The following is a 24,959-nucleotide window of genomic DNA, read 5'->3' as shown; positions in this document are numbered from 1 at the left end:
AATAAAATTAAAATTCTTTTGCTTAGGAAGCATGGCTAAGGGGCAGGCAACCAGCAGTCTCAGTCCTAAGCACCCTTCAGATATTTGAAGGCGGTCATCCTGGGCTCCTGTTTCATTGGATAGTGTTTCTTCTTTGGAAAGTCCTTTGATTATCTATTTGGTATTTGTACAGTTTCTTGTTTTTTGTGGTTGTTTTTTGGTTTTTGGTTTTTTTTAAACTTTCTGTTTCATGTTATGTGTACTTGAGACAGATGTCATTAGTGGATTTTAGTTCTGAGATGAGGCTGATTTGCATCTCTCTTTAGATAAAATCTTAGTCATCCTAGGACCTGATGAAAGAAAATAAAATTGTTCAGAACTTAAAATGAAAAAGAACAAAGTATTGCTGACCTGTTTTTTGTTGAAGTATAAAATATACAGAAAAGTTTACACAACACAAGTGTACAGCTTAATGAATTTTTATAAACTAAATGCTTGCATCTACCCAGTATCCAGGTCAAGAACGTTGCCCAGCTAGCATGTTTTTAATGTAAGCTTAATTCTTTCCTGTTGAAGGAGGAAGAAGGGCGTGTTTTCTCCAGGTGCGCTATTATCTTTCCCTTTTATACTGCCACCTCTATAACTATAATTTAAACGACGCTCAAGGATTGTGTGATCAGCTAGTAAGAGAAATACTGAGATGGTCCTACCTACCTGTGAATGAAAATGAAGATTGCTCAGGTATGCTTTTCAAAAACCAATATGTTTAATGTTAGTAGTTTGTGTTTATAGGTTTAGATGTGAAATTGCTTATGCATAAAAGTTGGTTGCTCTACCCTGTTGTGGTGAATTTGGACGGTCACCTTCTCAGTGGCAGGGTCATGTTTGTGTGTGTTTGTTTTTAATCTTTGGGTCCCTAGGCTTAGCAGTAATAGCCTGCTAAACTGATGTAATTGTTGTCCCACCGCCACATTTGTTGGGCATACTATCGGTACCCAAGTACTTTTCATTAATACAGTTATATTTTCTTTAACTGTTGCCTAAGGTGGTTTAGTAAAGTGATGGAAATCACTTTCTGAGGTATTCTGAGTCCTTTTAAAGTCTGTTTAAGAGGCTGCATAGTATCTGGATTGCCCTTTTTAAAAGACGTATAATTACATTAAGCAATAACCAGAGTGAAAGATACATAAGAACAAACACATACTATATTGATAATGGTTGTATGGTGGTAGACATTAGATGTATACTATGCATATGAATGTGTCAGAAAGGCTTAATGTATCAGAACTTTCTAAACGGAATAAATGGAGTTCATGACAATTTTTTTTTTGTCTTCAGCCACTGTTTATAGATTTCTTATTCTTTGTGATTTTTATCTTTTTAAATTTTTGTGTTTGTTATGGAAGCAGTCCATGTTCATTTTAGACAATTTTGAAAATATAGAAAAGTATAAAGAAGAGAATGAAATCACTCTTAATTCTACCACTTTTTTGTCTATATACATTTATATATGTATATTACCAGAGCTGTATATTGTTTTATAATCTTTTAAATTTAATATTATGATGAATATTTTCCAGTGTAAATTAATATTCTTTTAAAAAACCTGTTAAGCCTTTTCCTCATTATTTGCACATTTTAGGTTGTTGCCACTTATTTACTATTTTAAATAATGCTGCAGGGTTCATAAATTTTTGTAAGCATTACTAATGATGTCTTTAGGATAAATTTCTAGAAATGAGTTTACAGATCAAAGAGAATCCATGGTTTTGACTTTTGATGCCTGGATCAAATTGCCCTTGAGAAAGGCCTGCTAGCTGTGGATGAGTGGAAGATTTTTATGTGTGATTTTTTTAACTGACTGGATATTCTTCATTTTTTTTTCAGCAATATTGTCATTAATAATTTGACTTTCAAGATAAGTTGAACCTATAGTAATGTGTTTGTTTTCATTTATAATGATAATTGCTTAGAATCCATTAAGCATATCTCTACTGGGTCAGGAGTCCACAAGACTAGCCCCCAGCTTCAGTGATTCACAGAGAGGACTCCTGAGACTCAGTAGATGGTTGTGCTCACACCTGTGATTCATTACAATGAAAAGGTACAAAGCACAATCAATGGAGAGAAAAACAGCATGGGGTGAAGTCCGGAGGCAGCCAGGCACAAGCTTCCAAGAATCCTTTCCCAACAGATTCACAAAGGACATACTTAGTTCCTCCAGCAAAAAGTTGTGACAACACATCTGAGATGTTGCCTACCAGCAAAACTCATTAGAAACTCAGTGCGTAGGGCTTCTAATCAGGGGCTGGTCACGTAGACCCTCTCTGCCTAGCCCATGCCAAAATTCCACACTTTCAGAAAGAAAGCAGGTATTCAGTTAAACAACATTTTTAGTACAATTAGGTCCAGTGAGCCACTCTTCATCAGTTAAAGTGGTGGGAATCCTCCCCATATCCAAGTTCCTAAACCAACCAAAGGTCAATGTTATAAGCAACTTTATAAGCCTTTCGAGTAGTCAAACCTGCTGTTATCTCCTTTCTGCACACTTATCTCATTAAGTTATTGTATGTAGTTATAATTTAATTTTTATTGCATAAGGTTGCTATTACTAACACCTTTACTATGCCATATACAAAATTACCCTTTTAAACTTTTTTAAACTTATGAATGGATACAGTTTTACTCTATGACAATATCTTTTAGAATTAGGTTGCTTCCTGTTTAAGGGGCTTATTCCTGAGTTTTGTATAATGAGTTTTTGCATTATTAAGATTATTGGAAATCATGCCTTTGTATAATTTCTACTCTAAGTCTTTTGCCTAGGAGAAAAAAATTCTTACCCCCTGTATTTTTAACGTTATGTGAAGGAAAGTATGGTTTTCCCAAACTTAGAGTGATTAAACGAAGAGTCCTGCTTGAAGGCTAATAAAATTTTTTCAGAACCCTTTTATGTAAAATAAAGTGTATTAAAAATACCCTTGGAGTGCTTGCTGTAAGAGGAGTGATTGGTGCTGGTGATACAGTGACAAGATACAAATGGCCATATTCTGGGGGGAGGGTATAGCTCAGTGGTAGAGTGTACACCTAGCATGTGTGAGGTCTGGGGTTCAATCCCCAGTACCTCCATTAAATAAATAAATAAACCTAATTACCCCTACCCAGGGGGAGAAAAGAAGAAATGGCCCTACTCATATAGAACTTAATTAACATTCTTGTGAATATGTACCAAGTGACTTCTGGGACAGAAAGATACTTTGCCATTGTTGGGGCCATAAATCTTGTAAAAATTAATGTTAACTTAGTATTTATCTGTATTTAATAGCGTTTAACTATTTATTTTCAAATATCCCAATGCTTGTTTCTGTTATTGAGTATTTATTTATTTATTTATTTATTTATTTATTTATTTATTTATTTAATTTTTAGAGGGAGGTAATTAGGTTTATTTATTTTTGGGGGCGTTACTGGGTATTAAACCCAAGACCTTGTACATGCTAAGCATGCACTCGACCACTTGAGCTATACCTTTCCCTCAAGTTTTGATTCTCAAATAGGGATGACACATGTCATCGTGTATGCCTGCTTAGTTTATGTCAGAATCACCCTAGAAATCCTGATGTGACTCTCTCCCTCCCCTGCCTTCTCCCTCTACCCCATGCATTCCTTTTGTGCATACCTCCCAAAAGAATCTTACAGTAATGAGATACTCTTACTAATGGGAGTATATCATAATTCCCAGACCTAATGGTACAGAAAAAAGCATTAAGAATCACTCTTCTGGTGCTTTTCAGATTATCTTTGGAGTAAACCCTGCCTCCTTTCTTTAAAGAGAGAAAATTAGAAAGGGGAGAAAGAAGAGAAATTAAATAATGAAATGCTAAGCTTGTAAGGCTGGATTGTTTTTATAAATCCGTCCATGTTTTTAGATAAAACTAGTAATTTGAAGTCATAAGGAGTTCCTTAGTGTATGTGCTCATAATTTGAGCTAATTATTTTTGTTCTACTGTCTTCAAGAAGTATAGATACCTATTATAAATATAGCTCATGCAGGCCATGGGTGCTCAACTCAGAAGAAAGTTTTAATTACAATTTTCTTCTTGAATACTGTTGGGAACTTAAATATTGCCCCATTTGGATAGTTTGATCAGAATCTCCTTTGGTCATTTGCTGTATGTATCCTGCAGTTCCTGAGGAGTCTCCCTGTGAGCCTGGAATGACTGGGAATGTTCATCCTGAGGCGGCGTTGTGGGTTGTCCGGTCCATGGCTCGCTTCATGGCCGCCTATTTCACCAATCAACTGCTTTGCATTTTGCCACCTCACAATGTGAATGTTCTTCCTCCCCTTCATATTAAAACAGGTAATGGAGTAAATAGATAATTTTCTCACCTTGTTTTTGCACGTAATATTTCAAATCATAATACACAGTGATCATTGTTCTATAGAAATAATACTGTTCTCACCTAGTGCCCGACACATAGGAGACACTCAGGTGAATGTTTACAAATGAATATAATCTGAAGAAGGTGATTGCTTTGGACTTGTTTTTATTGAATATATATTTTTGTAATGATACATTTTAGACACATTAGTATTATGAGGTTTCCATTTTTAAGTAAAAGAGCTGCCACCTTCAAACTTAACAAATTTAACTAGTTTTGAGGATGCTAATTTAGAATTTAATTTTATTTGCACATTTTACTTTTATAATTTTATTCGGGTAATTTTCTTTGTTCTATTTAATCATTTCGTTAATAGAGTCAAAATGTACCTCGATCTGTGCTAGATAACTGCCCTGACCTAATGGAAATAAACACGTACACAGATTTCTATGGTAGTCATTCATTCTACTAATTTGTATAGGTGCCTGCTATGTGTCAAATAGTGTTGTGCGAGCTGGAATTATATTAGCCTGCACCAGATGAAATTAATAAAATATGAAAACATTTGTAGTTTTGTTTTGTTTTAACATATGGAACAGTCTTATCCTAACTGCCATGAACAAAACGGATGAATTACCTGTTCTTTTATGGAATTTACATTTAGCAGGTTGAGACAGAAAATTACATAAATGAATATATAAACAAAGGTATATCAAATGGTGATCATTATTATGCAGAGAATTGAAGTAGAGAAGTGCATTGTGACTGAGTGGCATGTTCAGGTGGTGAATTTAGGAAAGAGCATTCTGGGGGTGACGTTTACCTGAACTCTTAGTGACAGAGAGAGCCAGACATCTACACATAGGACTTAGAGCAGCCTAACCTGAGCCTATGCAAAGGCCACAGAGCAGGAACAAACTTGGCGTGTTTGAGAAGCTGAAAGGCTGATGTGGCTGGAGCACAGAGGTGAGGTGGGGAGTGATATGAGATGAAGTCAGATGATGTAAGCCAGGGTGCGGGATCTGAATTTTAAGTACAATGGGAAGTTATTGGAAGGCTTTCAGCAGGAAATAACATGAAATGACTTATGTAACATGAACATATTTATGTACAGGGCACACATAGGTTACAATAGTGTAAGATATCATGTAATTAGAAGTTTAATAAAGGTAGCAACAAGTGTTTAGTAGATTTACTCACAGAACCATGGGTTTTGAGCTATGTGTTCAGACGCCTCTGTTCTGTAATTGTCTCAGGATGTGGGTGGGAGCGGAGGACTGTCCTCCCGCAGTTGGATGCTTCAACAGGAGGGTTAGTCTCTGGTGTCACCGGGAGTCTTCAGGAGGTTCTCGTCCCTAGGGAGCCTTCTGTGTGAGGTAGGAGAAGAAGGGAAATTGTCTCGAGGTTTCTACTCTGGGTCCCTGCTTCTCTGGGGGAGAAAAGTTGGCCCTGACCTGATTTTGGCTTCTCTTAGGAAACTGGTGTAAGGAGAGGAACAGGTGCTCTGCCCCCTTCTCCACCATGCCCTAACTCAGATTCAGCCTATGCTCCGGGCCTTTTCTCCCTGAGAACGGCCTGTGCTCCTTTCTCTTGCCTTTGTGCTTTCCTCTGACTAATGGGTATTACTTCTTTCCTTATACATTTGACATTATTATTATTACAATTATTTTATATTTAAGCTCTTGTTTTTGTCACAGCCACAGAATTTATCTGTTAAACTCCCTATTTTTAGTAGTGTTTCTGACAACAAATAATATCCTTAATCTGTATAATTTTCCTGAAGAAAAGAAGTAGAACTTCATGTGGTTTTTAGAAAAAAAAAAAAAAGGTAAAATCCTCGTAGTTAGGAAGTTTGTCTCAATTTCTTGTTTTTCTGTGCCACGGGTATTAACAGGACTTTTGCTGTTTGCTCATAATCTTTATCTTTACAGAAGGCTTTACAAACCTAGGGGAGACTCATCTTGATCACGCTCTAGGAAGAAAGGTGATAGCATCATTGAATTGTTTCTGGACAGATTCATAAACATTCATAAAAGCTCAGAGATGCACCTTTTTATTTGCTATGTAAATATTTTTCCAGTGAAGAGGAGAGAGTAGGAGAGAAGGCTCTGTGTTCTTTTCCTATGCCTGAGACTGATTGTAGAAAATTTAAATATCTGAAAGTTGGTACATATCCTTTAATTTTTTTAATCTCCCTCTGTCTTGAAAAATGATATCAGCAGGCTTGATGCACAGTATATTTCATGTTAATCTTTTAAATCAGAGCTAGTGGCAGAATGTATAGGGGATTTGAGTTTCTTATTTGGTGTGATGTTTGCTATGTGAAAGCAGTAAAATTTTCAGAAAATTAAATTATTCAAGTTCTTTTCATGGTACAGTACCTTACTCATAGTGAATTAAAAAATGGAAAAATGTAGTCAGTCTCCTGGCCTTTTGCCTATGCAGAATCAGAGTCACTGACTAAATTTTTCATTTCTTTCCTAATGTTTGCCAAGTGCTTGATGTGGGCAGAGCCTATGAAGATCATGTGAGAGACTAATCATTTCATTCAAAGAGCAGAAACCCACATGTACTATTTACCAGTTTTATTCTGAGGGAGTGAGTGAAAAATCTTAGCAATTTGTATTTAAACAAAAATAACAGAGCTGTTGTCATATCTTGAAGTTGCTTACTCAAATCACTTTAATTGGGGAAAGGTACAGAAGCCTGGGGAGAAGGATGTCAATACCCTTTGTATTTAATCTCAGGCCAGACTGAACTCTTGTTGTTTAGTCAGGATTATTGAAAATTACACTTTTCTACTTTCTAATACTATTTCAATACACTATTAATACTAATATATTGAACACTTAATATGCCTAAGTATTAATGACCTCGAGTTAGTTTTTTATCACATGATCGGTACTATGAGGAATGCAGTCAAGTGAAAATGCAGTCTCTGCCCTCCAAACGTCGTAAGGTAGTAGAGAAATAGACGTGTGTTTCACAGCAGCCACAGCAGTAACTGTACACTGTGGCCCAGTACATTTAAGTGTGTGTATGTTTATTTTATCCGACAAAAAAGCTTCTTTAAACTGTACGTATTTACCTTTGTTTTGTGTAATGCACTCTGCACTGTCTCTTCTGTTTCTGTGTCTACTGTTTCATTTTTTAAACAATGTTGACATTTGCTTCATGACCCACTAAGGAGGCAAATTCTTACGTGTTAAAAAAAAAAACTATTCTAGAGTATGTTAAAGCATTATTTTACTCCATTCTGTACGTATCTTCCTTGTTGTGGTTCTGTGTGGAAAATACTGATTGAAGAGATCTGTGTAAGGAAGCATGAGCTCTGTTATATATAATTGTAATATCCATTTTCTTTAATTTACTCACAGAGCAGTCCTTTCGACTTATTCCTCTGCAACACTCTAAGGTGGCCAGTGCTGTTCGAGAGCAGAATCTTTCTAATGTGTGGACAGTTGAATATGCCCTTGAATTATTACTTATTGGTGGCCTGGTTCCAGAAGCAGTGTGGCTGGCACATAAACTTGGAGACTGGAAGACGTCTGTTTCGATCGCTGTGGCCTTCCAACTGTTCTGTAAACGTGATAGCAGTTTCCCAAGGTGTGCATTTTTAGGCACATTTAAGTTAAGAAATAGTGTAACGGTGTCATCTAAAGTATACTCATTGCTGGTATTTACACATTTTGTGGAATCCTTAGTTAAGCCTTGTCCAACGGAACTGTCGTCAGTGATGGAAATATTCTGTGTGTGCTGTCCGGTCGGATAGCTACTGGCCATCTGTATTTATTGAGCACTTGAAATGTGGCTAGTAAGACCAAGAAACTGACATTTCAATCTACTTTTAATTAGTTTAAATTTAGAAAGCCGTGCGCAGCTGGCAGCTGCTGTGTGGGACAGTGCAGGGTCTTGCTTTCTGTGTTAAAACATCTGCTTAGAACTTTTATTTGTTAGTAGTGCCCTCAAAGGGCCTGTAGTCAATGGGAGAGTTTGTCTTTCCCAGACAGGATTTGAGTCTTAAGCTAATCAAACTAATCCCTATGTTTTAACTATTCTGAATATTAGGGAATTGCTGTGTCTTCTATATTTTGCAATTCAGTAATTCAACATATATTTATTTATTAAGTAGCCAGTCTGTACTAGGCTCTATACCAGGTATTTTCGTGGATATAAATTTAAATGGTACGTAGTTTCTATGCTTGGGCATTTATGGTTTAATAGAGAAAATAGGACAAAACATTATTATAATTTACATAATGTTGTAAGAAAAGTGCCAGTGGTACAGCGGGGAGAGCAGTAATACCAAGTGAGAGATGGGCAGGAAATACTTTATGTAGGAGATGTCATTTGAGGTGGGCATTGGAGGGAAGATGGGATCTTGACAGATTCAGTAGCTGTCGGAAGAGAGAACATTCCAAACATGAGCAAAGGCATGTGGCAAAAACTGAGTTCAGTTTGGTTTGGGTAGAGTACGTATGTAGGCAGCAGTGGGAGGTAAGGATGGATAGATGTATTAGTACCATAATCGGGGAACACCTTACTGCTCTCCTTAATACAATATTTTCTTGATTAGTTCTTTTCTAAATATAGGATGAATAAAGTGAATTTCTCTGTTCTTTAAAATTTCATGGTTAGTTCTTGATGTATGAATGTTTCCTTTTTTTCAAACTTTGGATTAATTTCCCTTAATTTGATATGATTTCAGGTCCAAGAAAAAAGGTCTGAATTTACCACTAAATATGACTCCTGCACAGATTTTCCAGGAAAAACTGCAGTGTTTTTTAGGTCAGCCAGCCTCTTTGGAAGCAAAAACTGAAAACGGCTCAAAATATAAACAATTTACAGGTGCGTTACCTATATATGGTCTGCACATGTATTGGCTTACTTACTGTAAAGCTTATGGTATTTGAAAATGCTTTTAAATACTCACATATATATTAACGCTTTGAAGTAAACTTATCAAAAATAAAACTATGCTATTTATTCTTAATTATGGGAGCATCCAAAACTGACGCAGCTCGAAACACGATGGGCAGTATCTGAATGATATTCTAATTATCCATACATGCCTTTATACTAGTGGTGTTTTGCTGCATTTGGATTATTTTCTTTTGTAGTCATGGAGTCGTAAAATCTCAGACATGGAAGGGTGCTTAGAACTTCTTGCCTGATGCATAAATCATAGTGTTGTTTTTTGTTTTTAATTCAAAAAGTTCAGAGTGGTATTGCAAAGTTAAAAATAATGTTATATTACATGTATTACATAGGTTTACCCAGGAGCCCTATAAAATTTGTCTGTCCTTTTTCAGATGTAGGAATTTAGACAAAAAGTAATGAAGTAAAAAAAAAAAAGTAATGAAGTCAGTTATTTAAAATCATATATTTAATGATAAAACCAGGACAACTGTGGGATCCTTTGGTTTTATTAGTGCTTGTCTCTATTAAGAAGTGAGACTTCTGACTCTTGATTGTTAGAACTTACTAAATTGTAACTTCTCTTTCTGGAAAGAACTCATAATACTTGGAAATCAGACTGAAAACTTTTCTTTGATAATTTCTGTCAGTTTATTTTTAAAGTAAATGAAAAGATAATGTATCTATATGAAAGTCAGTTTTGAAAAAAAGGACTAAAAAATTCCCAGTATGAAATTCCAGTTCTGTCAATATATTGTTTTAGGTGCTCTGAAAACTTTCCCACAGTCAGTACATAGATACAATGTATTTCTAGATAAAATATAAAAATGTACATTTAAAGGCTAAGATTTAAAGCAAGTAAGGGAAATTTCCAGGAGTCAAAAACAAAGAGAAAATAAAGTCAGTGGATTCCACTCCTAGGTATTATTTACTCCAGAAAAATAAAGGCATGGGTCCACTGAGAAACCTATATATGAATGTTCATAGCAGCTTTTTCATAATATCCAAAAAATTGAAACAAGCCAAATGCTCATCAACTTATGAATGGTAAACAAACTGATATGTCCATACAAAAATAATAAAGAGGAGCGAACTACTGTTTAATGTGCAACAACATGGATGAATCGCAGAGCCATTATGCTGAATGAAAGAACTCGGAAATAAACCTACACACTGTATGATTCCACTTATGTGGCATTCTATAAAAAGCAACACTATAGAAACAGGAAGCAACTCAGTGGTTACCTGGGAGTAAGGGGGGAACTGACAACAAAGGGGTATAAGAGAACTTTTGTGGTGTGATGGAAATGTTCTTACAGGCTGTATAGATTTGTCAAAACTCATTGATCCATGTACTTAAAAAAGGATGAATTTTGGTGTATGTAAATTATACCTCAACCAACTGATTTAAAAACAAAAAACTCAGCAGATGGTTAGTGAACTGGAAAATGAATTTGAATTCTCTCTGTATATATAGAGAGAGATATAAAAATAAATATATACAAAAGAGATATAAAGAAAAGAGTTGGAAAATATGAAAGAGAAGTTAAACTTTGTACAGTATAGACTAGGAAGACACAACATATGTCAAATAGGAGATCCAGCAGAGCCACACCAGATTCTGGATTTGACTCCCTGGAGAGGGAATGGAGTATGATCGGCACCTAAGGAATTTCAACTATGTCTGTAACATTTTATTCTTTTAATCTAAATTAAATACAGGAAAAACATTAATATCAGACAAGGGTGAAAAGTTAGTATATGAGTGTTTTTATATTATATTCTGTACCTTAAAGTATGCTTAAAATATTTCCTAGTATAAAAGTCCCTAAGTCTCCTATTCTATATCGCTATGCATTTTGCCTTCTGGCAAATATATCTGTATATATACAGGTATTTATATAATTGAAGCCATACTGTATGACTGTTTTGTGTATTTCTGGTTTTTTCTTTAGCTTCACAAGTCCTTTTTATTATAAAAGTACAGTGATGGATTATTAAGAAAAAGAAAATAGGGAGAGGGCATAGCTCAGTGGTAGAACGCCTGCCTAGCATGCATGAGGTCCTGGGTTCAATCCCCAGTACCTCCATTAAAAAATAGGTAAACCTAATTATCTCCCCCAAAACAAAACAAAACAAGAAAAAGAAAATAATTACTGTCTCACTGCCTTTCACATGATGTTGTATATTATTTTGGTGTCTTTCCTGACATTCTTTTCTTCCTGTTAGTATTTTTTCTTTTATTATTATTTTTGAGTCAAGACTGTATTCCAAGAATATTTTTATTATATAATTGTTATTATAACACCTTATATAATTTTGGAAAAAGTCTTTGTGCTCTGATTGCCTGTAATCTTAAAGTAACAGAATCTTTATTAAATTTCTGTCTAGAAGTTTGGGTGTTTTGCATGTCAACCAATATGTTTATTTTCAGCAATCAGGTTGTTCAGATACGAAATTTTATCCTACAAAATAGAATGAGAAGTACAATATAAATTTTAACTACTTTACCTAATTTTGTACTTGGTAGATCCCATTGAAGAGGAAGATGCAGGTCTGCTGTTGGGTTCTGTGCAGGAAGTACTGAAAGCAGCAGTTATGGCTGATGCAGATATTCTTTCAGAGACATTTCAGCTTCTGATAAGCTCTGCCAAGGACTTCAGTAAGAGACTGTGCGGCTTAGTGCCGGTCGGCTTGTATCTTCCAGCTCCTCCATTATACTGTCCTCAGCCAGCTGTTCTCAGTGAAGTAAGCTTAGTGCTTAATCTTTTAATTAATTTCAGGCTGATTTTGTCCAGTTGTTAAAGTAATCAACTCGATAACAATCATCAAGTTAAAATTCAAGCTCTGAAGGCAAACATCTGGATCCCAGCTTTACTGTTTATCAATTGTGTAATCTTAGACAAACGATGTTTAGGTTTCCTTAGCTGTAAGTGCAGATGATAAAGTGCTACCTCTGATAGCACCATTGTATTAAATGAGATATCCTGTAAAAGCTTTTAGTTTAGGGCCTAGGACACATAGTAAGTTTACAATAAATGCTTAAATTATTTCAGTAATAAAACAAAATGAAGAGATACTTCTCTGTATCCAGATTTTTAAAAAATAAACATTGTTTAGGGTAGCAAAATAATGACTGTCAGAATTTAGAACCAGATGTTATTTTAGTCTTTTATTCATCTCATTGTCTTTGCCTCTTTTGAGAAACTTGCTTTGATTTTCCTTTGATTTGAAAGGTCATTTTTTTTATCCTGCACTTTTCAATTGATAGTTCTAGTTTATAAATAACAATACTGTATTCCTCTCAGGAACTTTTCCTCTGCTCTTATTGAAAATCCTAACACAATTGCAATTAGCTGGTTTTAAGATGTAAAGTGTTAATGTAAATTATTTACATTTAAATTGTTTTAATATTTGATTAACATTTTGAAGTGATTCTGGTACTGTTTCCTTAACTACTTACTGTTTTAGAATTAGCAACTTCTATCTGAATCTCGTCTTTTCTTTTTTTTTTAAGAGTTATTTGCTATCTTCTCATTTGTTATACTTAGAGTTATGTTTCAGTAGGTTAAAATGTTTCATTTGTTGATGTTTCACATCTGAGTCTTCAATATATTGGTTTAGGAATTAGAAATAGCATTTACGACATTTTGGGATATGCTATGCTGACATTCATTTGAGTGGTTACTATTCTTAGTAGTACTTCATTTTATTATTTTTTATTAGAATAATCTTCAATGGTAGGATTTCTCTTAAATGTTGCTCTGTAGCAGTTAGAACCCCTTGTGTTGTAAGTAACAGAAAACTTGGTCAAAATTGGCATAATTGAGAAGCCCAGTTATATTACCAAAGACTTGGACTCTCTCTTTCTAGTTTGTTTTCTAAGGTGTCAGCTTTCGTTTAAGACTGGCTCCCTTTGTGGGAGCAGGATGGCTGCTAGCAGCTTCTAAGGGTACCTTGTCTATGTCCAGAGGGAGTGGGAAGGGGAGAAAGAAAATCAGTAGAAGTATTTTTCTCCCAGCATTCAGAGTAAGAGAACTGAGAGTCATGCTTGTGAGACTGACTGAGGTCAGTTGCCTGTCCTTGAATCAGACACTGGGCTAGGGCTAATGCAAGGAACTGCTTGACAATTGATTAGGACCTTCCCTGGAAGCTGGGGGTATGGGATCAGCTTCCCTGAATCATAGGGAAGAGGCAGATACCCAGATAAAACCTGAGTAGTATTAAGAAGTGGTAATGGTAGGAGGACATGGGGAGGCAAATGTTCACAGTACTCACATTATCTCATTCTCTGGGAAATTAATCTGTAGCTACTGGCTTGAATTATATTTATTCAGCAAATATTTATTGGATCCTACCACATATTGGACTTTTTCCTGTACACTGTGATAATACAAAGACAGATGACAAGGCCTTTGCTCTTAGGTAGTTCTCAATAAGTGTGGGAAACAGATGCATAAATCAGTAAGAATAAATAAGTAAAAGCCATAATAGAAGTCTGAGCAAAGCACCATAGTAGCACACAGTGGGAGAGTTTCACAGAGAGGTGACCTTGAAATGTACATAGGATTTTTCCAGGCAGAGGATGGGGAAGGAGTGCTCTGTAACGTTCCACCAGTGGAGTCAGGAGTGGTGGGCTTTAACTTTTGTAGCAGAGGACTCAGGACTAGGGTCGACTTATCCCTTTACATTGTTTGAGGTGAGAGGAGTGTTTCCTTGACACTAGAAATAGCTATAGTTGAGATTTCTGAGGCTGTGCCTCAAAACTTCCTTTATAAACATCGAGGAATATTGTAGCTTGAGAAGCACTATATTTTTACTTCAACATTTTAAATTTCCATTTTACTAGCTACTAAAATGGTGTGTTTTTTTTTCCCCCAGGAAGATGGTGATGATCTTCTTTTAAAAGCTGAAAAAGATAATCGCCAAAAGGTGTCTGGAATCCTTCAGCGTGTTCTCCTGCTTTTCCGGGCAGCTCGGTGTTCTTTTCCTGTAGCACAGTGGTACATCTTGCAGTTGAGATGGGCGAGAAAAGTCATGCAGAAGGTATGGAAGTGTCTTAGTCACTTGTGTTCTATGTTAAACAATTTAAATATACTAGTGTTTATTAACTTGTATAATTGTGACGTTTTCCCCATGGAGTCCTGTGCTATAAATCCATAAATTTCAGGCTCATTTACAGTAAGAACCCTAGACAGACCAAGTTCCTTCTGCTGAAATTTAAGGACTCTGAACTGGATCTCTATGCTTGGTCTCATCCTGTCTGGCAGTAGAAAGTGTAACTAGTCAGTTAATTCCAGGTAATTTCAGTTACTTTTTCTCCCACAATCATTGAGGATTTAAACTCAGTTCAGGGTTTGCTCCACTTCTCCCAAGGTGTTATCTGTATTCTGTGGGGTCAGACCATGGGAAGTTCAGAGTTAGTTCTTGACTGTGTTGCCTTTCAGTAGTCTCCACCAGTCAGAGTCTACCCCCTGCTGTCTTCTGAGATGTGCAGTTAAGATTGATTCTCGGGCTGTCATCCTCTTCTGCACTGACTTCAGCTAGGATGTAGTGGCATTCTTACCTGATCTGCAGCCGGATGGGACATCTGCTCCTATATTGCTTATCCAGCTGCAATTCCTTTGTAAGCCTGTCATCTGTCTCTCGTAAAATGTGGGAATATTATTAGCCCTAAATAACTAAAATTTGGCCATTGAGTAAATTACTAAATGTAACAAGAGTCTGTAACTTTTTTCAGTAGGAACTCTTACAGGGACTAAGAAGTTGTTTATCAAGTTCTTGAAAAATAGTTTCTTTTTAGAGAGAAAGATTTGTGAAATTTGCATAAAACTACCATAAAAATGAGTTAAAACTATACTCATTCTATATCATAACACCCCAGGGTTGTTTTTAAGTATGTTTACTAAGAAGGGCAAAGAATTTTCCTGTATTTTTTCTCCTTTTAACAAAGGCACTGGGGATGGAACCCAGGACCTTGTGCAAACCAGGCACGTGCTCTACCGCTGAGCTGTACCTCCAATCCCTCCTGTATTATTGAAAGATTGTTTTTAATAGTTTCAAGATCTTTGAGCCTGAACATTTGCTTATTTTAGAAAACTGTTTAATTTGCATTGAAGGTTGATCTTACTTACCAACTCCTGACAATAATCTCACTTAACCTAATTTTAATGAACTAACTAGCATGTAAAGACTGTGTGGATTCTCTTAAAATTAACAGCTCAGTTGAAGATGTTCCTTCTCATGAAAAATTTTTACAAGCAATATTTTAACTATATAAGATTAAAGCAAATACAAGGGATATGGCAGAATTCTAAAGATGGCTCGAAAGAGTCCTATCTCCTGGCTATTCAAACGTAAATCTAGATACTGCTTTAATTTGACCTGAAGAAATTTTGCAGATGGAATTAAGATTACTAATCAGCCGACTTTAAAATACAGAGATTATCCTGATTTATCTTGGTGGGCCTGATATAATCACAAGCCCTTTAGTAAAGCCAAAATGGGAGGCCGAAGAGTCAGTCAGTGAGATATAGTGGAAAAGGAAAGCAGGAGAAATGAGGCAAAAGGAAAGATTAGAAGAGTGAGAGGGACTCAGTTCAGCCTTGCTGGTTTTGAAGAGGGCCATGATCCAGGGAATGAAGGTAGCTTGTAGAAACTGAGAATGTGCCCTAGCCTATAGCCAGCAAGGAAATGGGGAAACCTCGGTCCTGTAACCACATGGAACGGAATTCTGCCAACATCCTGAGTAAGTGGGAAATACATCTCCCCTAGAACCTCTAAAAAGGAAGGCAGCCCTGCTATTACTTGGATTGGCCTTGTGAGAGACTTCGCAGAGAACCAGCTGTGCCTAGGCTTCTCATCCACAAAGACTGAGATAGTAACTGGATGTTGTTTCAAGCCACTAAATTTCTGGTAATTTGTTAAGAGTAGCAATAGAAAACTAGTAGAGTGCAGAATCTTTATTTTACCTAACTTATTTACCATTTTAAAATTGGTATATGATTCACATTCCATAAAATTCACCTTTTAAAAAAAATATACAATCCATTGGTTTTTATTATTTTCACCAAATTTTACAACCATCAGCACTGTTTAATTCCAGAACATTTTCATCACCCCAAAAATAAAATCATTAGCAGTAACTTCCCATTTCCTTTTCTTCCCAGCCTCTGGCAACCAATAATCTACTTTCTATCTCTATGAATTGGCCTATTATAGACATTTTATATAGATGAAGTCATACAATATGTGACCTTTTGTGACTAGCTTCTTTCATTTAGCATAATGGTTTTAAGGTTCCTCTGTGTTGTAGCATAAATCATACTTTAGTCCTTTTTATGACTGAATAATATTCCATTGTATGACTATGTAATATTTTGTTTATTCATCCATTAATAAACATTTGAATTGTTTTCATTTTGGCTATTATGAATAATGCTGTTATGAATATTTATGTACAAGTTTTTGTGTAGACATGTTTTTCATTCTAGGATCAAACTTTACCAATACTTTTAAGGATGTAGATAACCAAAAGATACAGGAGAAACAGAGAAATCTGGAATTGTGTACACTGATCCAAATATTTTCTCACTGCAGAAAAATGTTTTCTGGCCTTTATTTAATATCATGACACTAAAAGGGAGGAGGTATTTCAATTATTTAACATCTCCTTTTTTAATCTCTTTAATTACAAAGCTTGTGTGACATTTTCCAGGGAGTTAGACTCCATAAATCCTAGCTTTCTAGATTTGTTTATAATACCCAACCTAGACAGACTCTGTACATCTGGTAAATACTACTAATGTTTGACAAGAAGCCTGCCATTAACATGCCTACAAAGGAATCTGACTAGATCATGTTTTTCTGGAAGTGAACAGTAGAAGGAGAAAATAGATTACAAGCCTGCTGCTAATCCTGTCCTTCCCAGGATTATGTCTCTTAGATCTGTTTTCTTTTATTCTATCACAGTTTCCTTCAATTATTATTATTATTATTTTTTTGTATTCTTGATTTGTTAGAGAGACTAGGTAAATTTGTCCTGAACAATGTTCTGGATTTGTCTACCATTTTTTCCTTTAGTGTCATTTAATTTGTTCCTCTTTTCCTTTATTTACTGTAAACTGGTAATTAATCTACCCTTATCAAAATGGAGAGGTTTGATTAGGTTCACATTTTCTTACACTTGAATCCTTCATGCATGGTGTTGTATATGTCCCTGTTGCCTCATATCATGTGGCATATATGTCTTTTTCTCTCACTTTTCATGATGCTGAGATGAATCAGTGAATTTGGGTCATGTTTCACCCACTATCATGTTCTATCAGCTCATCAACTTTTACCTAATTTAGCATTTGTTGATCCTTTCTAGTCATTTATTAAGAATTGCCAAATGATGGCTTTCTAATTCTGTCACTTAAAGATTAGTTTTTTTAAAGTTATGTATGTAGATATATCTTTTTTCTGTATTAGTTTTTAGATACTGCATATAGGTCTAGATGAAAGTTAGATACTTAAATTTATTTTCTTAATTATTACTTTGTGGAAAATTAGGGCAAATAGCATTAAATTCTTTTTATGTAAAACTTTTTAGGCAAAACCGAATGACAATAGAGGTTAATTTGGTTAGAACTTTTTTTTTCTTTTGAAATTTAGCCTAGTGAATTTGTTGAATTAAATCTGTGAGCTAAATTTCTGAAAGTACAAGGGATTTCAAGGGTATTTTCTTGCATAGTATAGGAACCATGCTGTATTTTCCATTCTATATGGTTTATCTTGCCTATCTTATTTGTTGCTTTATAGTTTCCTTAAAAATTGATTTATATGACTGATATTTAACATATTCTATCATTCTTTACTTCAGATTCGAATGAAAGGGTCCCTTCCTTCATTGAGTCCTTTCCCTCAGTCATTACTTAATTACTGTAAAGGAGGTGTAGCATTCTTTCGACCTGGAGCAACTGGAGACCACAAGCTTGATGAAGTGTCCATTAAAGCAATAGGTTTGTCCAACATGAACTGCTTACTAGAGATTAAGCCTAAATATTAATAATGATACATTTTCCATTTGATTTGGGTAAGTTTTCGTGCAATGGAATACGATACGGATAATTAAAAGACACTATATGTATGTTACCACCATGGAAATATATCCGATACATTAGATGAAAAAAGGAAAAGATAGTTGCAGAACTGTATACATAGTATGATTTTATGTCTTTGTGTGCTTGTATTACTTTTAATAAAAAATTGTTTTATATTGGAAACTATTTTTCTGGTATTGAAAAATTTGAAACTTAAATGCCTATCAATAAGTGATTTTCCAAATAAATTAACTATATGATATTAAGTAGAGCTATGTGTATTGACTTTGAAAAATATCTGCAATATACTATAAGTCTAAAGCAGGTAAACTACTAGTAAATAAGTAATTTATTTACTCTATAAAAGGTTCTTTAATATTTTCATGCAACTGACATGCGTGAGGTATTCTGGAATAATACACATAAAAATTCTGTGAGGATCTCCACAACTTTTATATAAAGTATTGACAGCATGTTTCTTTTATAATCAATGATATAAAGACATTTATTTTGAAAAACCAGCAGAGGTGAACTTGGTATAATATTAATGTACATACTCATACAATCTTCTTCCTGATTTAGGTTGCTTCAGAGAACTTTGTGCTTTGTGTTGGATGCTGCATATTCGTGATAAGTTATCCTACAGTTGTAGGCAGTATCAGAAAGCAAGAGAAAATGTGGAGGGGAAAAAGGTATTTTCCTGCATGGGATAAGAAAAATGAATAAATATTATTTGGGAAATTACTGCTTGATAGAAGATTTTTATTGTTTGTAGCAACACTTTTTTTTTTATCTCATTCTGGTCTATTCGTCTGAAGTGAAAAGGAAATGATATCTTTCAATATCCATTTAGGACCTTGAAGTGAAGTTTGATTCTTGTATGGTTGAGCACTGTCTCGGTGCGGTGGAATGGGCTTATAGAATGCTGCCCTTCTCTCGGTTTTTTAATATTGAAGAACTTATTCAGGATCTAATTTTGAGCCTTATTGGAGAACTGCCGCCAATCAGAAAGGTAATGTAAATGTAGGTGAAAATAAACTAAATCAGAATCAGAGACTTTAAAGGATTTTAATTTTAATAAAGAATGATGTTGCTCACAAAACTCATTTTTAAATTTTTCTGAAGGTAGCAGAAATTTTTGTGAAAGCCTTCCCCCGTCCTGAGGACATAAGGGTTCCGTTAAGAGAAAAATACCACTCTCTTCAGCAGAGACTCAGGCACTGTGTTGTGAAAGGTATTATTTATCTTGTCTTAGATATCTGATAATTAATTGCTGAAGATTCTCGTTTTGTTTTGAAAGCATTTATTTTCTAGTGCCTTTTTTTATTTTTCATTTCTCCTTTCTTTAGAGATAGGTGTATGAGAAGGCAGAATCATTTTCCCATTACAGAGGCACCAATTCTATTGCTTTGGAACCAGACAAAGCTGACTTTAGGTCATGGCTCTGTTAGTAACTGTGTGACCCTAGGCAAGTTGCCCAGTATCTCTGAGACTCTTTTCCTTGTTTGTAAAATGAGCCTATTAATACTTGCTTTAGGAACATGTATTGAAAGAAGATTAAACAAGAGAAAAATATATAAAATGAGCATATAATGTTTTATGTAATGCGGATATTTTATTGGCAAACTAGCATTCTTCTTCTTTTATGGTTATTTTTGCTTCTAATTTTATACTATACATTCAGGATGACCTTGTGGAAATTTTTTTTATTGTGGTAAAATATACATAGTTTAAAATTAACCATATTTAAGTGTATAATTCAATGGCATTAAGCATAGGCATACCTTGGAGATATTGCAGGTTTGTTTCCAGACCACCACAATAAAGTGAATATTGCAGTTAAGCAATTTTTTTGGTTTTCCCGTTCATATAAAAATTATGTTTGCAGTATACTGTAGTCTATTAAGTGTCCAATAGCTCTAAAAAAAATAAAATGTATATACCTTAATTAAAAAATATTATATTGCTAAAAAATGCTAACGGTTGTCCAAGTCATAATCATAAGTGAGTCAATCTTTTGCAATAGTAACACTAAAGATCACTGATCACTTTAAACAAGTATACTTTAAACAAGTATCACGATAATAAAAAAGTTTGAAATATTATGGGAATTAGCAAAATTCAGAGACATGCAATGAGCAAATGCTGTTGGAAAAATGGCACCAGTAGACTTCTTCGATGCAGGATTGCCTGAAAGTTTCACTTAGTAAAAAACTCAGTATTTGTGAAGTGCAATAAAATGAGGTATTCCTGTACATTCACGATGTTGTGAATTCAAATTACTCTCTTTTTTTTAGAACTATAATCTAGTGTTTAAGTCTAGTAATGTCCTCTGATTGCACATTGTTGTATTAATGTACTTATATTTGTGATTTATATTTTTAAGACTTTTTTGAAATCTCTAAAATGTCCTGTTTATGTATTAATAATGTTAAAAGTTTTTCTCTAGGCAGCCTTGAAAAACTTCCCTTCCTGTTGTTTCCCATTACTTGATGTCAGAAAGGTGTTTTTGTTCCTTTGGCTAAAGCTATACTGATTTTCTCTTGTTTACCACTCTGTGGGAATGGAAAAAATGTTAGTGATTCTTTTTGTAATTATTTGATTTTTGAAATAAATTACTTCTATAATTTTTGTTTTCTAGGGAATGCTTTTTTATGGAGTCCCTTTTTTTGTTCTTAAATGGAACTTTTCTAGCTTCTGCAGTTCTACCTTAAAAAGAAGGACCATAGCTTTCTGACAAATATTGAAGAAAGCATGATCTGTAAGACTGTGGAAATAAGCCTTGGTCATCAGTTAGATTTCACGTTCCCAGGAGGGACCAGAATTGGGTCCCTTATGTCTTGAGTTGAAACGTTTTAGTGAACTGTAAAGACTCTTGTTCTTTTCTTCCTAGGTCCCCAAACTGAAGAAATGATGTCTGTTGTCATGCATTCTACCCATAAAGTGAGGGTGAAAGCCCTGAAACGTGTGCAGAGAAATATAGGTCCTTTCGAGATGACTATATGGGAACCAGTTGAGGAAGAAAAACCAGCTGAGCTTCCAGGTTTTGACAGGTGTTCCTTGGGCACTAGTTTGAGCAGGAGCACACTCACAGAACTGGGGAATTCTCTCGTTCACAGTGACGCAGATACGGCTGATACCTTTTCAGAAGCTTTGTCAGTTGAAGAAAAAAGTCGGATACATTTCTGTCAAAGGTAAAATTGAGATCTCTTAATAGCAAGCACTCACTTCCTTTGGTAAAAAAATATTTTCAGGATTTTCATGCAACTGACCTGACATCTAGTCCTAGCAACTTCACTGATTGTGGTATTAACAGTGTGAATGTAAGTGCCACCGTCCATAATCACAAGGATTTTAAGAGAGTAAAATGAGACTGTACATTTGAAAATCCGTTTAAAATATTGAGATATGAAATAATTTTGCCACCTGAAGATATAAGGTAGAGTGAGTAGATGAAATTCTAGAATTCACTGGAAGACTTTTAGTTCTTTTAGTAATCTTTATAGTTTAGGATTACTGGGTTAGCTGTATAATTATTTAGAGTCTCCAGGAAGGAATTTGCACATTCATGTTTGAATCTTGTCCATAAATTGTTGAGAAATTCTTGCATATCATTTACACCTGTTACTCTGATTTAAACAGATTTTTTTCCTTGTTAGTCCAGTATCTACAATGCAGTTTATCCTTCTCATGACTGAAAGATTGTGTAATCAACCATAATCTTCCTTAAGTGAGACAATATCATCTACTTTAAATATCTGCTTAAACCATATCTAAATCGTATTGTAAAAGGTGTGCTTGTTCCCCACACAGCTTCATTGCTAGCACAGGTGTACCTTGGAGGCTGCTTATTGTGCATTCTTAATAAGAAGAGACATGCCATCTTCGGCCCAGGTGCCTAACTGGAACCATTTTTTTTTTATTGCAGGAATTAGGGATCTGTGTTCTGCTCTAAGAACCATGTTGTAAGGGAACAGATTTAAAAGTAATTACAGTTGGCAGTTAGGTGCCTGTGCAACAGGTTTAATAGCAAAAAGTGTTTAGAAAAATACCCAACTTTCGTGTGGCAAAGAATCCTGAGGGCAGTCCTGCTTGTTGCACTTTGTACAGAGGAAGCTGAAAGGGGCAGATGTAAGAGAGAAACAAGAAACTGTAAACTAAGATGTGTATTGATGGCTTGTGATTTTTATTAGCTTTGTGTTCCTAAATTCTGGCCTATTAGGGGACTTTTTTTTTTTCCAGAAAAACATTGACATTTTTTAATAGTGAAATTTCTGTGAACACATTTTTATCTTTTTTAACATAAAATTTCCCTTTTGATATTAATGTGTTTATAATTTTTGGACTCGAAATGTTCAGCTCTAGTGAACACAGAGATCATTTAGTCCAACCCTCTCATTTGAAAGGTAGGTAATCAAGGTACTAAAAAAAAAACATGTATGACTTAATCAATGGAGAGAATTTTTATTGTCAATGTTAAGATCAGTTTTATTGATTAAGTGATGTTTAATTTTGTCTTTTCAATTTTGTTTTGCTATAGAAATGCCCCAAATCCCACGGAATTAACATTGACTGGTAAGCCCAATGAAAAAAAGAAAATATGTAATCAGAAAGAAAAGCCTAAAAGAAAAGAAGATCATGAAAAGTTATTACAAAATACACTTCCTGTAATAGGTGTTTGGGAATTTGAACGTGACGATGATGAGTATATTAAATTCCTTGAACTCTTCTTGAGTTATGTTCTTGAAAGAGACCTACTTGGTTCCAAGGATCCTGGCATTCCATTTCTAACTAGTTTTTCTGGACATCTTAGAGAACATGAACTTAACTCTTTATTTTTTGATGTACATACAACATTAAAACGACGTCAGGGCAAAACCAAAGGCCAGAATGTGTTTAGAGCTGGCTCCTGCTTTGTTGTTGTTCCTGAGTCATCTGAGTCTGGAAAATCAGAAAACCAGGTGCTTTCAGCTTCAGTATTGGTTAATCAAGAGATCAGGCCTTTTTTAGAGAACCCTTTGAATGAAAACAGTAAAAACGAAGGGAAGAGTGGATTGTTCAGTTTAAAACAAAAGTCAATTTACAGAATACAAGATGACAATGCAGAGAAACTGTTAATCCAGAGATTGTCGAACCATAGTTTTTGCACTCCCAAGTCCACTGAAGCTAGAAGACGTATTTTCAAAGTAATTCAATGCAGTGATATTAACCCTCAAGAAGATCTTCCTTTAGCACTAAATAACACATTTGGCAGTATAAGAAAGCTGTTGGAATGGATGATAAGGTGGTCTGATAGAAGACTGCTCTGTGATTCTGGTCTCACTGAATCATCCTGTGAGTATAGTCCTGTCATTCGTGTGAAGACCTCTACAGCTGCCATTCTTACATCATTGTGGCTTTTAGAACAACCCTATTTTGCTACATATAAGGCAACAAATGCCATTATTAAGGTAAGTACTTGAATTGTGTATTATATACAAATGAGAATTCTCATTTTAGCTTAAAACTATATTTGTATTTCCCCCTCTAATAAAGAATCACTAAATAACAAAGTTACTGACAATGCTGATTGTAATCTGTATCATCTAATTTGCTAAAGTGGTTTATTTAATTCTTAAAAATGATTAATTAGAGGTAAAGTACTTTCAGAGAGGTTGTAAGATTCGGAGGTTTCATGTGTGTTTATAAAAGAAACAGGAGGAAAAATAGATAATTTTAAGTGATATTATAAGTAGTATTATATTTATATTATTTCTCTTTTAAGTTTCAGGTTTTAGTTCAGATGAGGAAGCGCTAGGCAGCTGTCCAGTTTTTATTACTGATGTCTCATATATATTAGGGGATCATCTTTCTTACACTCTCTGGCAAATGAGTTTGGAGAATCAAACCTACAAAGGCAGATGGGTATCAGTGAAGTTAGTACTTATTAGCTATTTTTCCTTTTCCCTACCCAATGGCAAGTAACAGGGCTGTCTTTTAACCTGACAGTTTGCAAGGCCAGTATTTTTTTTCATAATCTTTTGATTGAGTAGTTGCTGTTGCACTCAAAAAAAGATGACGATGAATTTCTTGGAAAACAAATTTCTATGTGGTAAAATAGTTGGGACATGGATTAAAAAAAATACTTGGAGAATTCCAAAAGTGTCTAAATTTGTTCTATTTTTGTCTCTGTTTTATTGAGGTATAATTGACAAATTTGCTTTTGTTGCCTTTGCTTTTGGTGTCAGATCCAAAATATTGTTGTGAAGGAGCCTAACTGCCTGTCTTTTCTGCTAGGAGCTTTATGGTTTTGGGTCTTATTTTTGAGTTTTTAATCCATTTTAAGTTAATTTTGTGTATGTTGTAAGGTAGTGACCCAGTTTCATTTTTTGACACGTGACTGTCAAGTTTTCCCAGCACCATTTACTGAAGAGACTAACCTTTCTCCATTGAATAGAGTCTTGACTCCTTTTTCAAACTAATTAACCATAAGTGTGTGTATTTGTTTCTGGGCTGTCTGTTCTGTTCCATCGATCTGTGTGTCGGGTTTTAGGCCAGCACTATACTGCTTTGACTACTGTAGCTTATATAGTGTGTATAAGTAGTATACAGTATATG

The 24,959-nt window shown here is 34.9% G+C and overlaps 1 protein-coding gene across 8 annotated transcripts in view; it reads left to right on the top strand.

Annotated features, from left to right (window-relative positions):
• The window catches only part of CPLANE1 (ciliogenesis and planar polarity effector complex subunit 1), a 94,886-nt gene that overhangs the window by 17,757 nt on the left and 52,170 nt on the right, over positions 1-24,959 (top strand). For all 8 annotated transcript variants that reach the window (XR_012503897.1, XR_012503895.1, XM_074357193.1 and 5 more), the window contains 12 exons: positions 556-720; positions 4,167-4,340; positions 7,740-7,968; positions 9,071-9,210; positions 11,810-12,027; positions 14,161-14,325; positions 18,143-18,281; positions 18,945-19,054; positions 19,216-19,374; positions 19,488-19,596; positions 21,256-21,556; positions 22,903-23,812. Coding sequence is in view for 6 of the 8 variants with exons in the window: in XM_074357193.1 (XP_074213294.1) it covers positions 556-720; positions 4,167-4,340; positions 7,740-7,968; positions 9,071-9,210; positions 11,810-12,027; positions 14,161-14,325; positions 18,143-18,281; positions 18,945-19,054; positions 19,216-19,374; positions 19,488-19,596; positions 21,256-21,556; positions 22,903-23,812 (2,819 nt within the window). In the remaining 2 variants the exon portion in view is untranslated. The remainder of the gene's footprint in view (positions 1-555; positions 721-4,166; positions 4,341-7,739; positions 7,969-9,070; positions 9,211-11,809; positions 12,028-14,160; positions 14,326-18,142; positions 18,282-18,944; positions 19,055-19,215; positions 19,375-19,487; positions 19,597-21,255; positions 21,557-22,902; positions 23,813-24,959) is intronic.

The sequence above is a fragment of the Camelus bactrianus genome, chromosome 3 (assembly GCF_048773025.1).
Source record: "Camelus bactrianus isolate YW-2024 breed Bactrian camel chromosome 3, ASM4877302v1, whole genome shotgun sequence".
In the NCBI taxonomy this organism is placed as follows: Eukaryota; Metazoa; Chordata; class Mammalia; order Artiodactyla; family Camelidae; genus Camelus; species Camelus bactrianus.
This window is presented reverse-complemented; position numbering and strand designations above follow the sequence as displayed.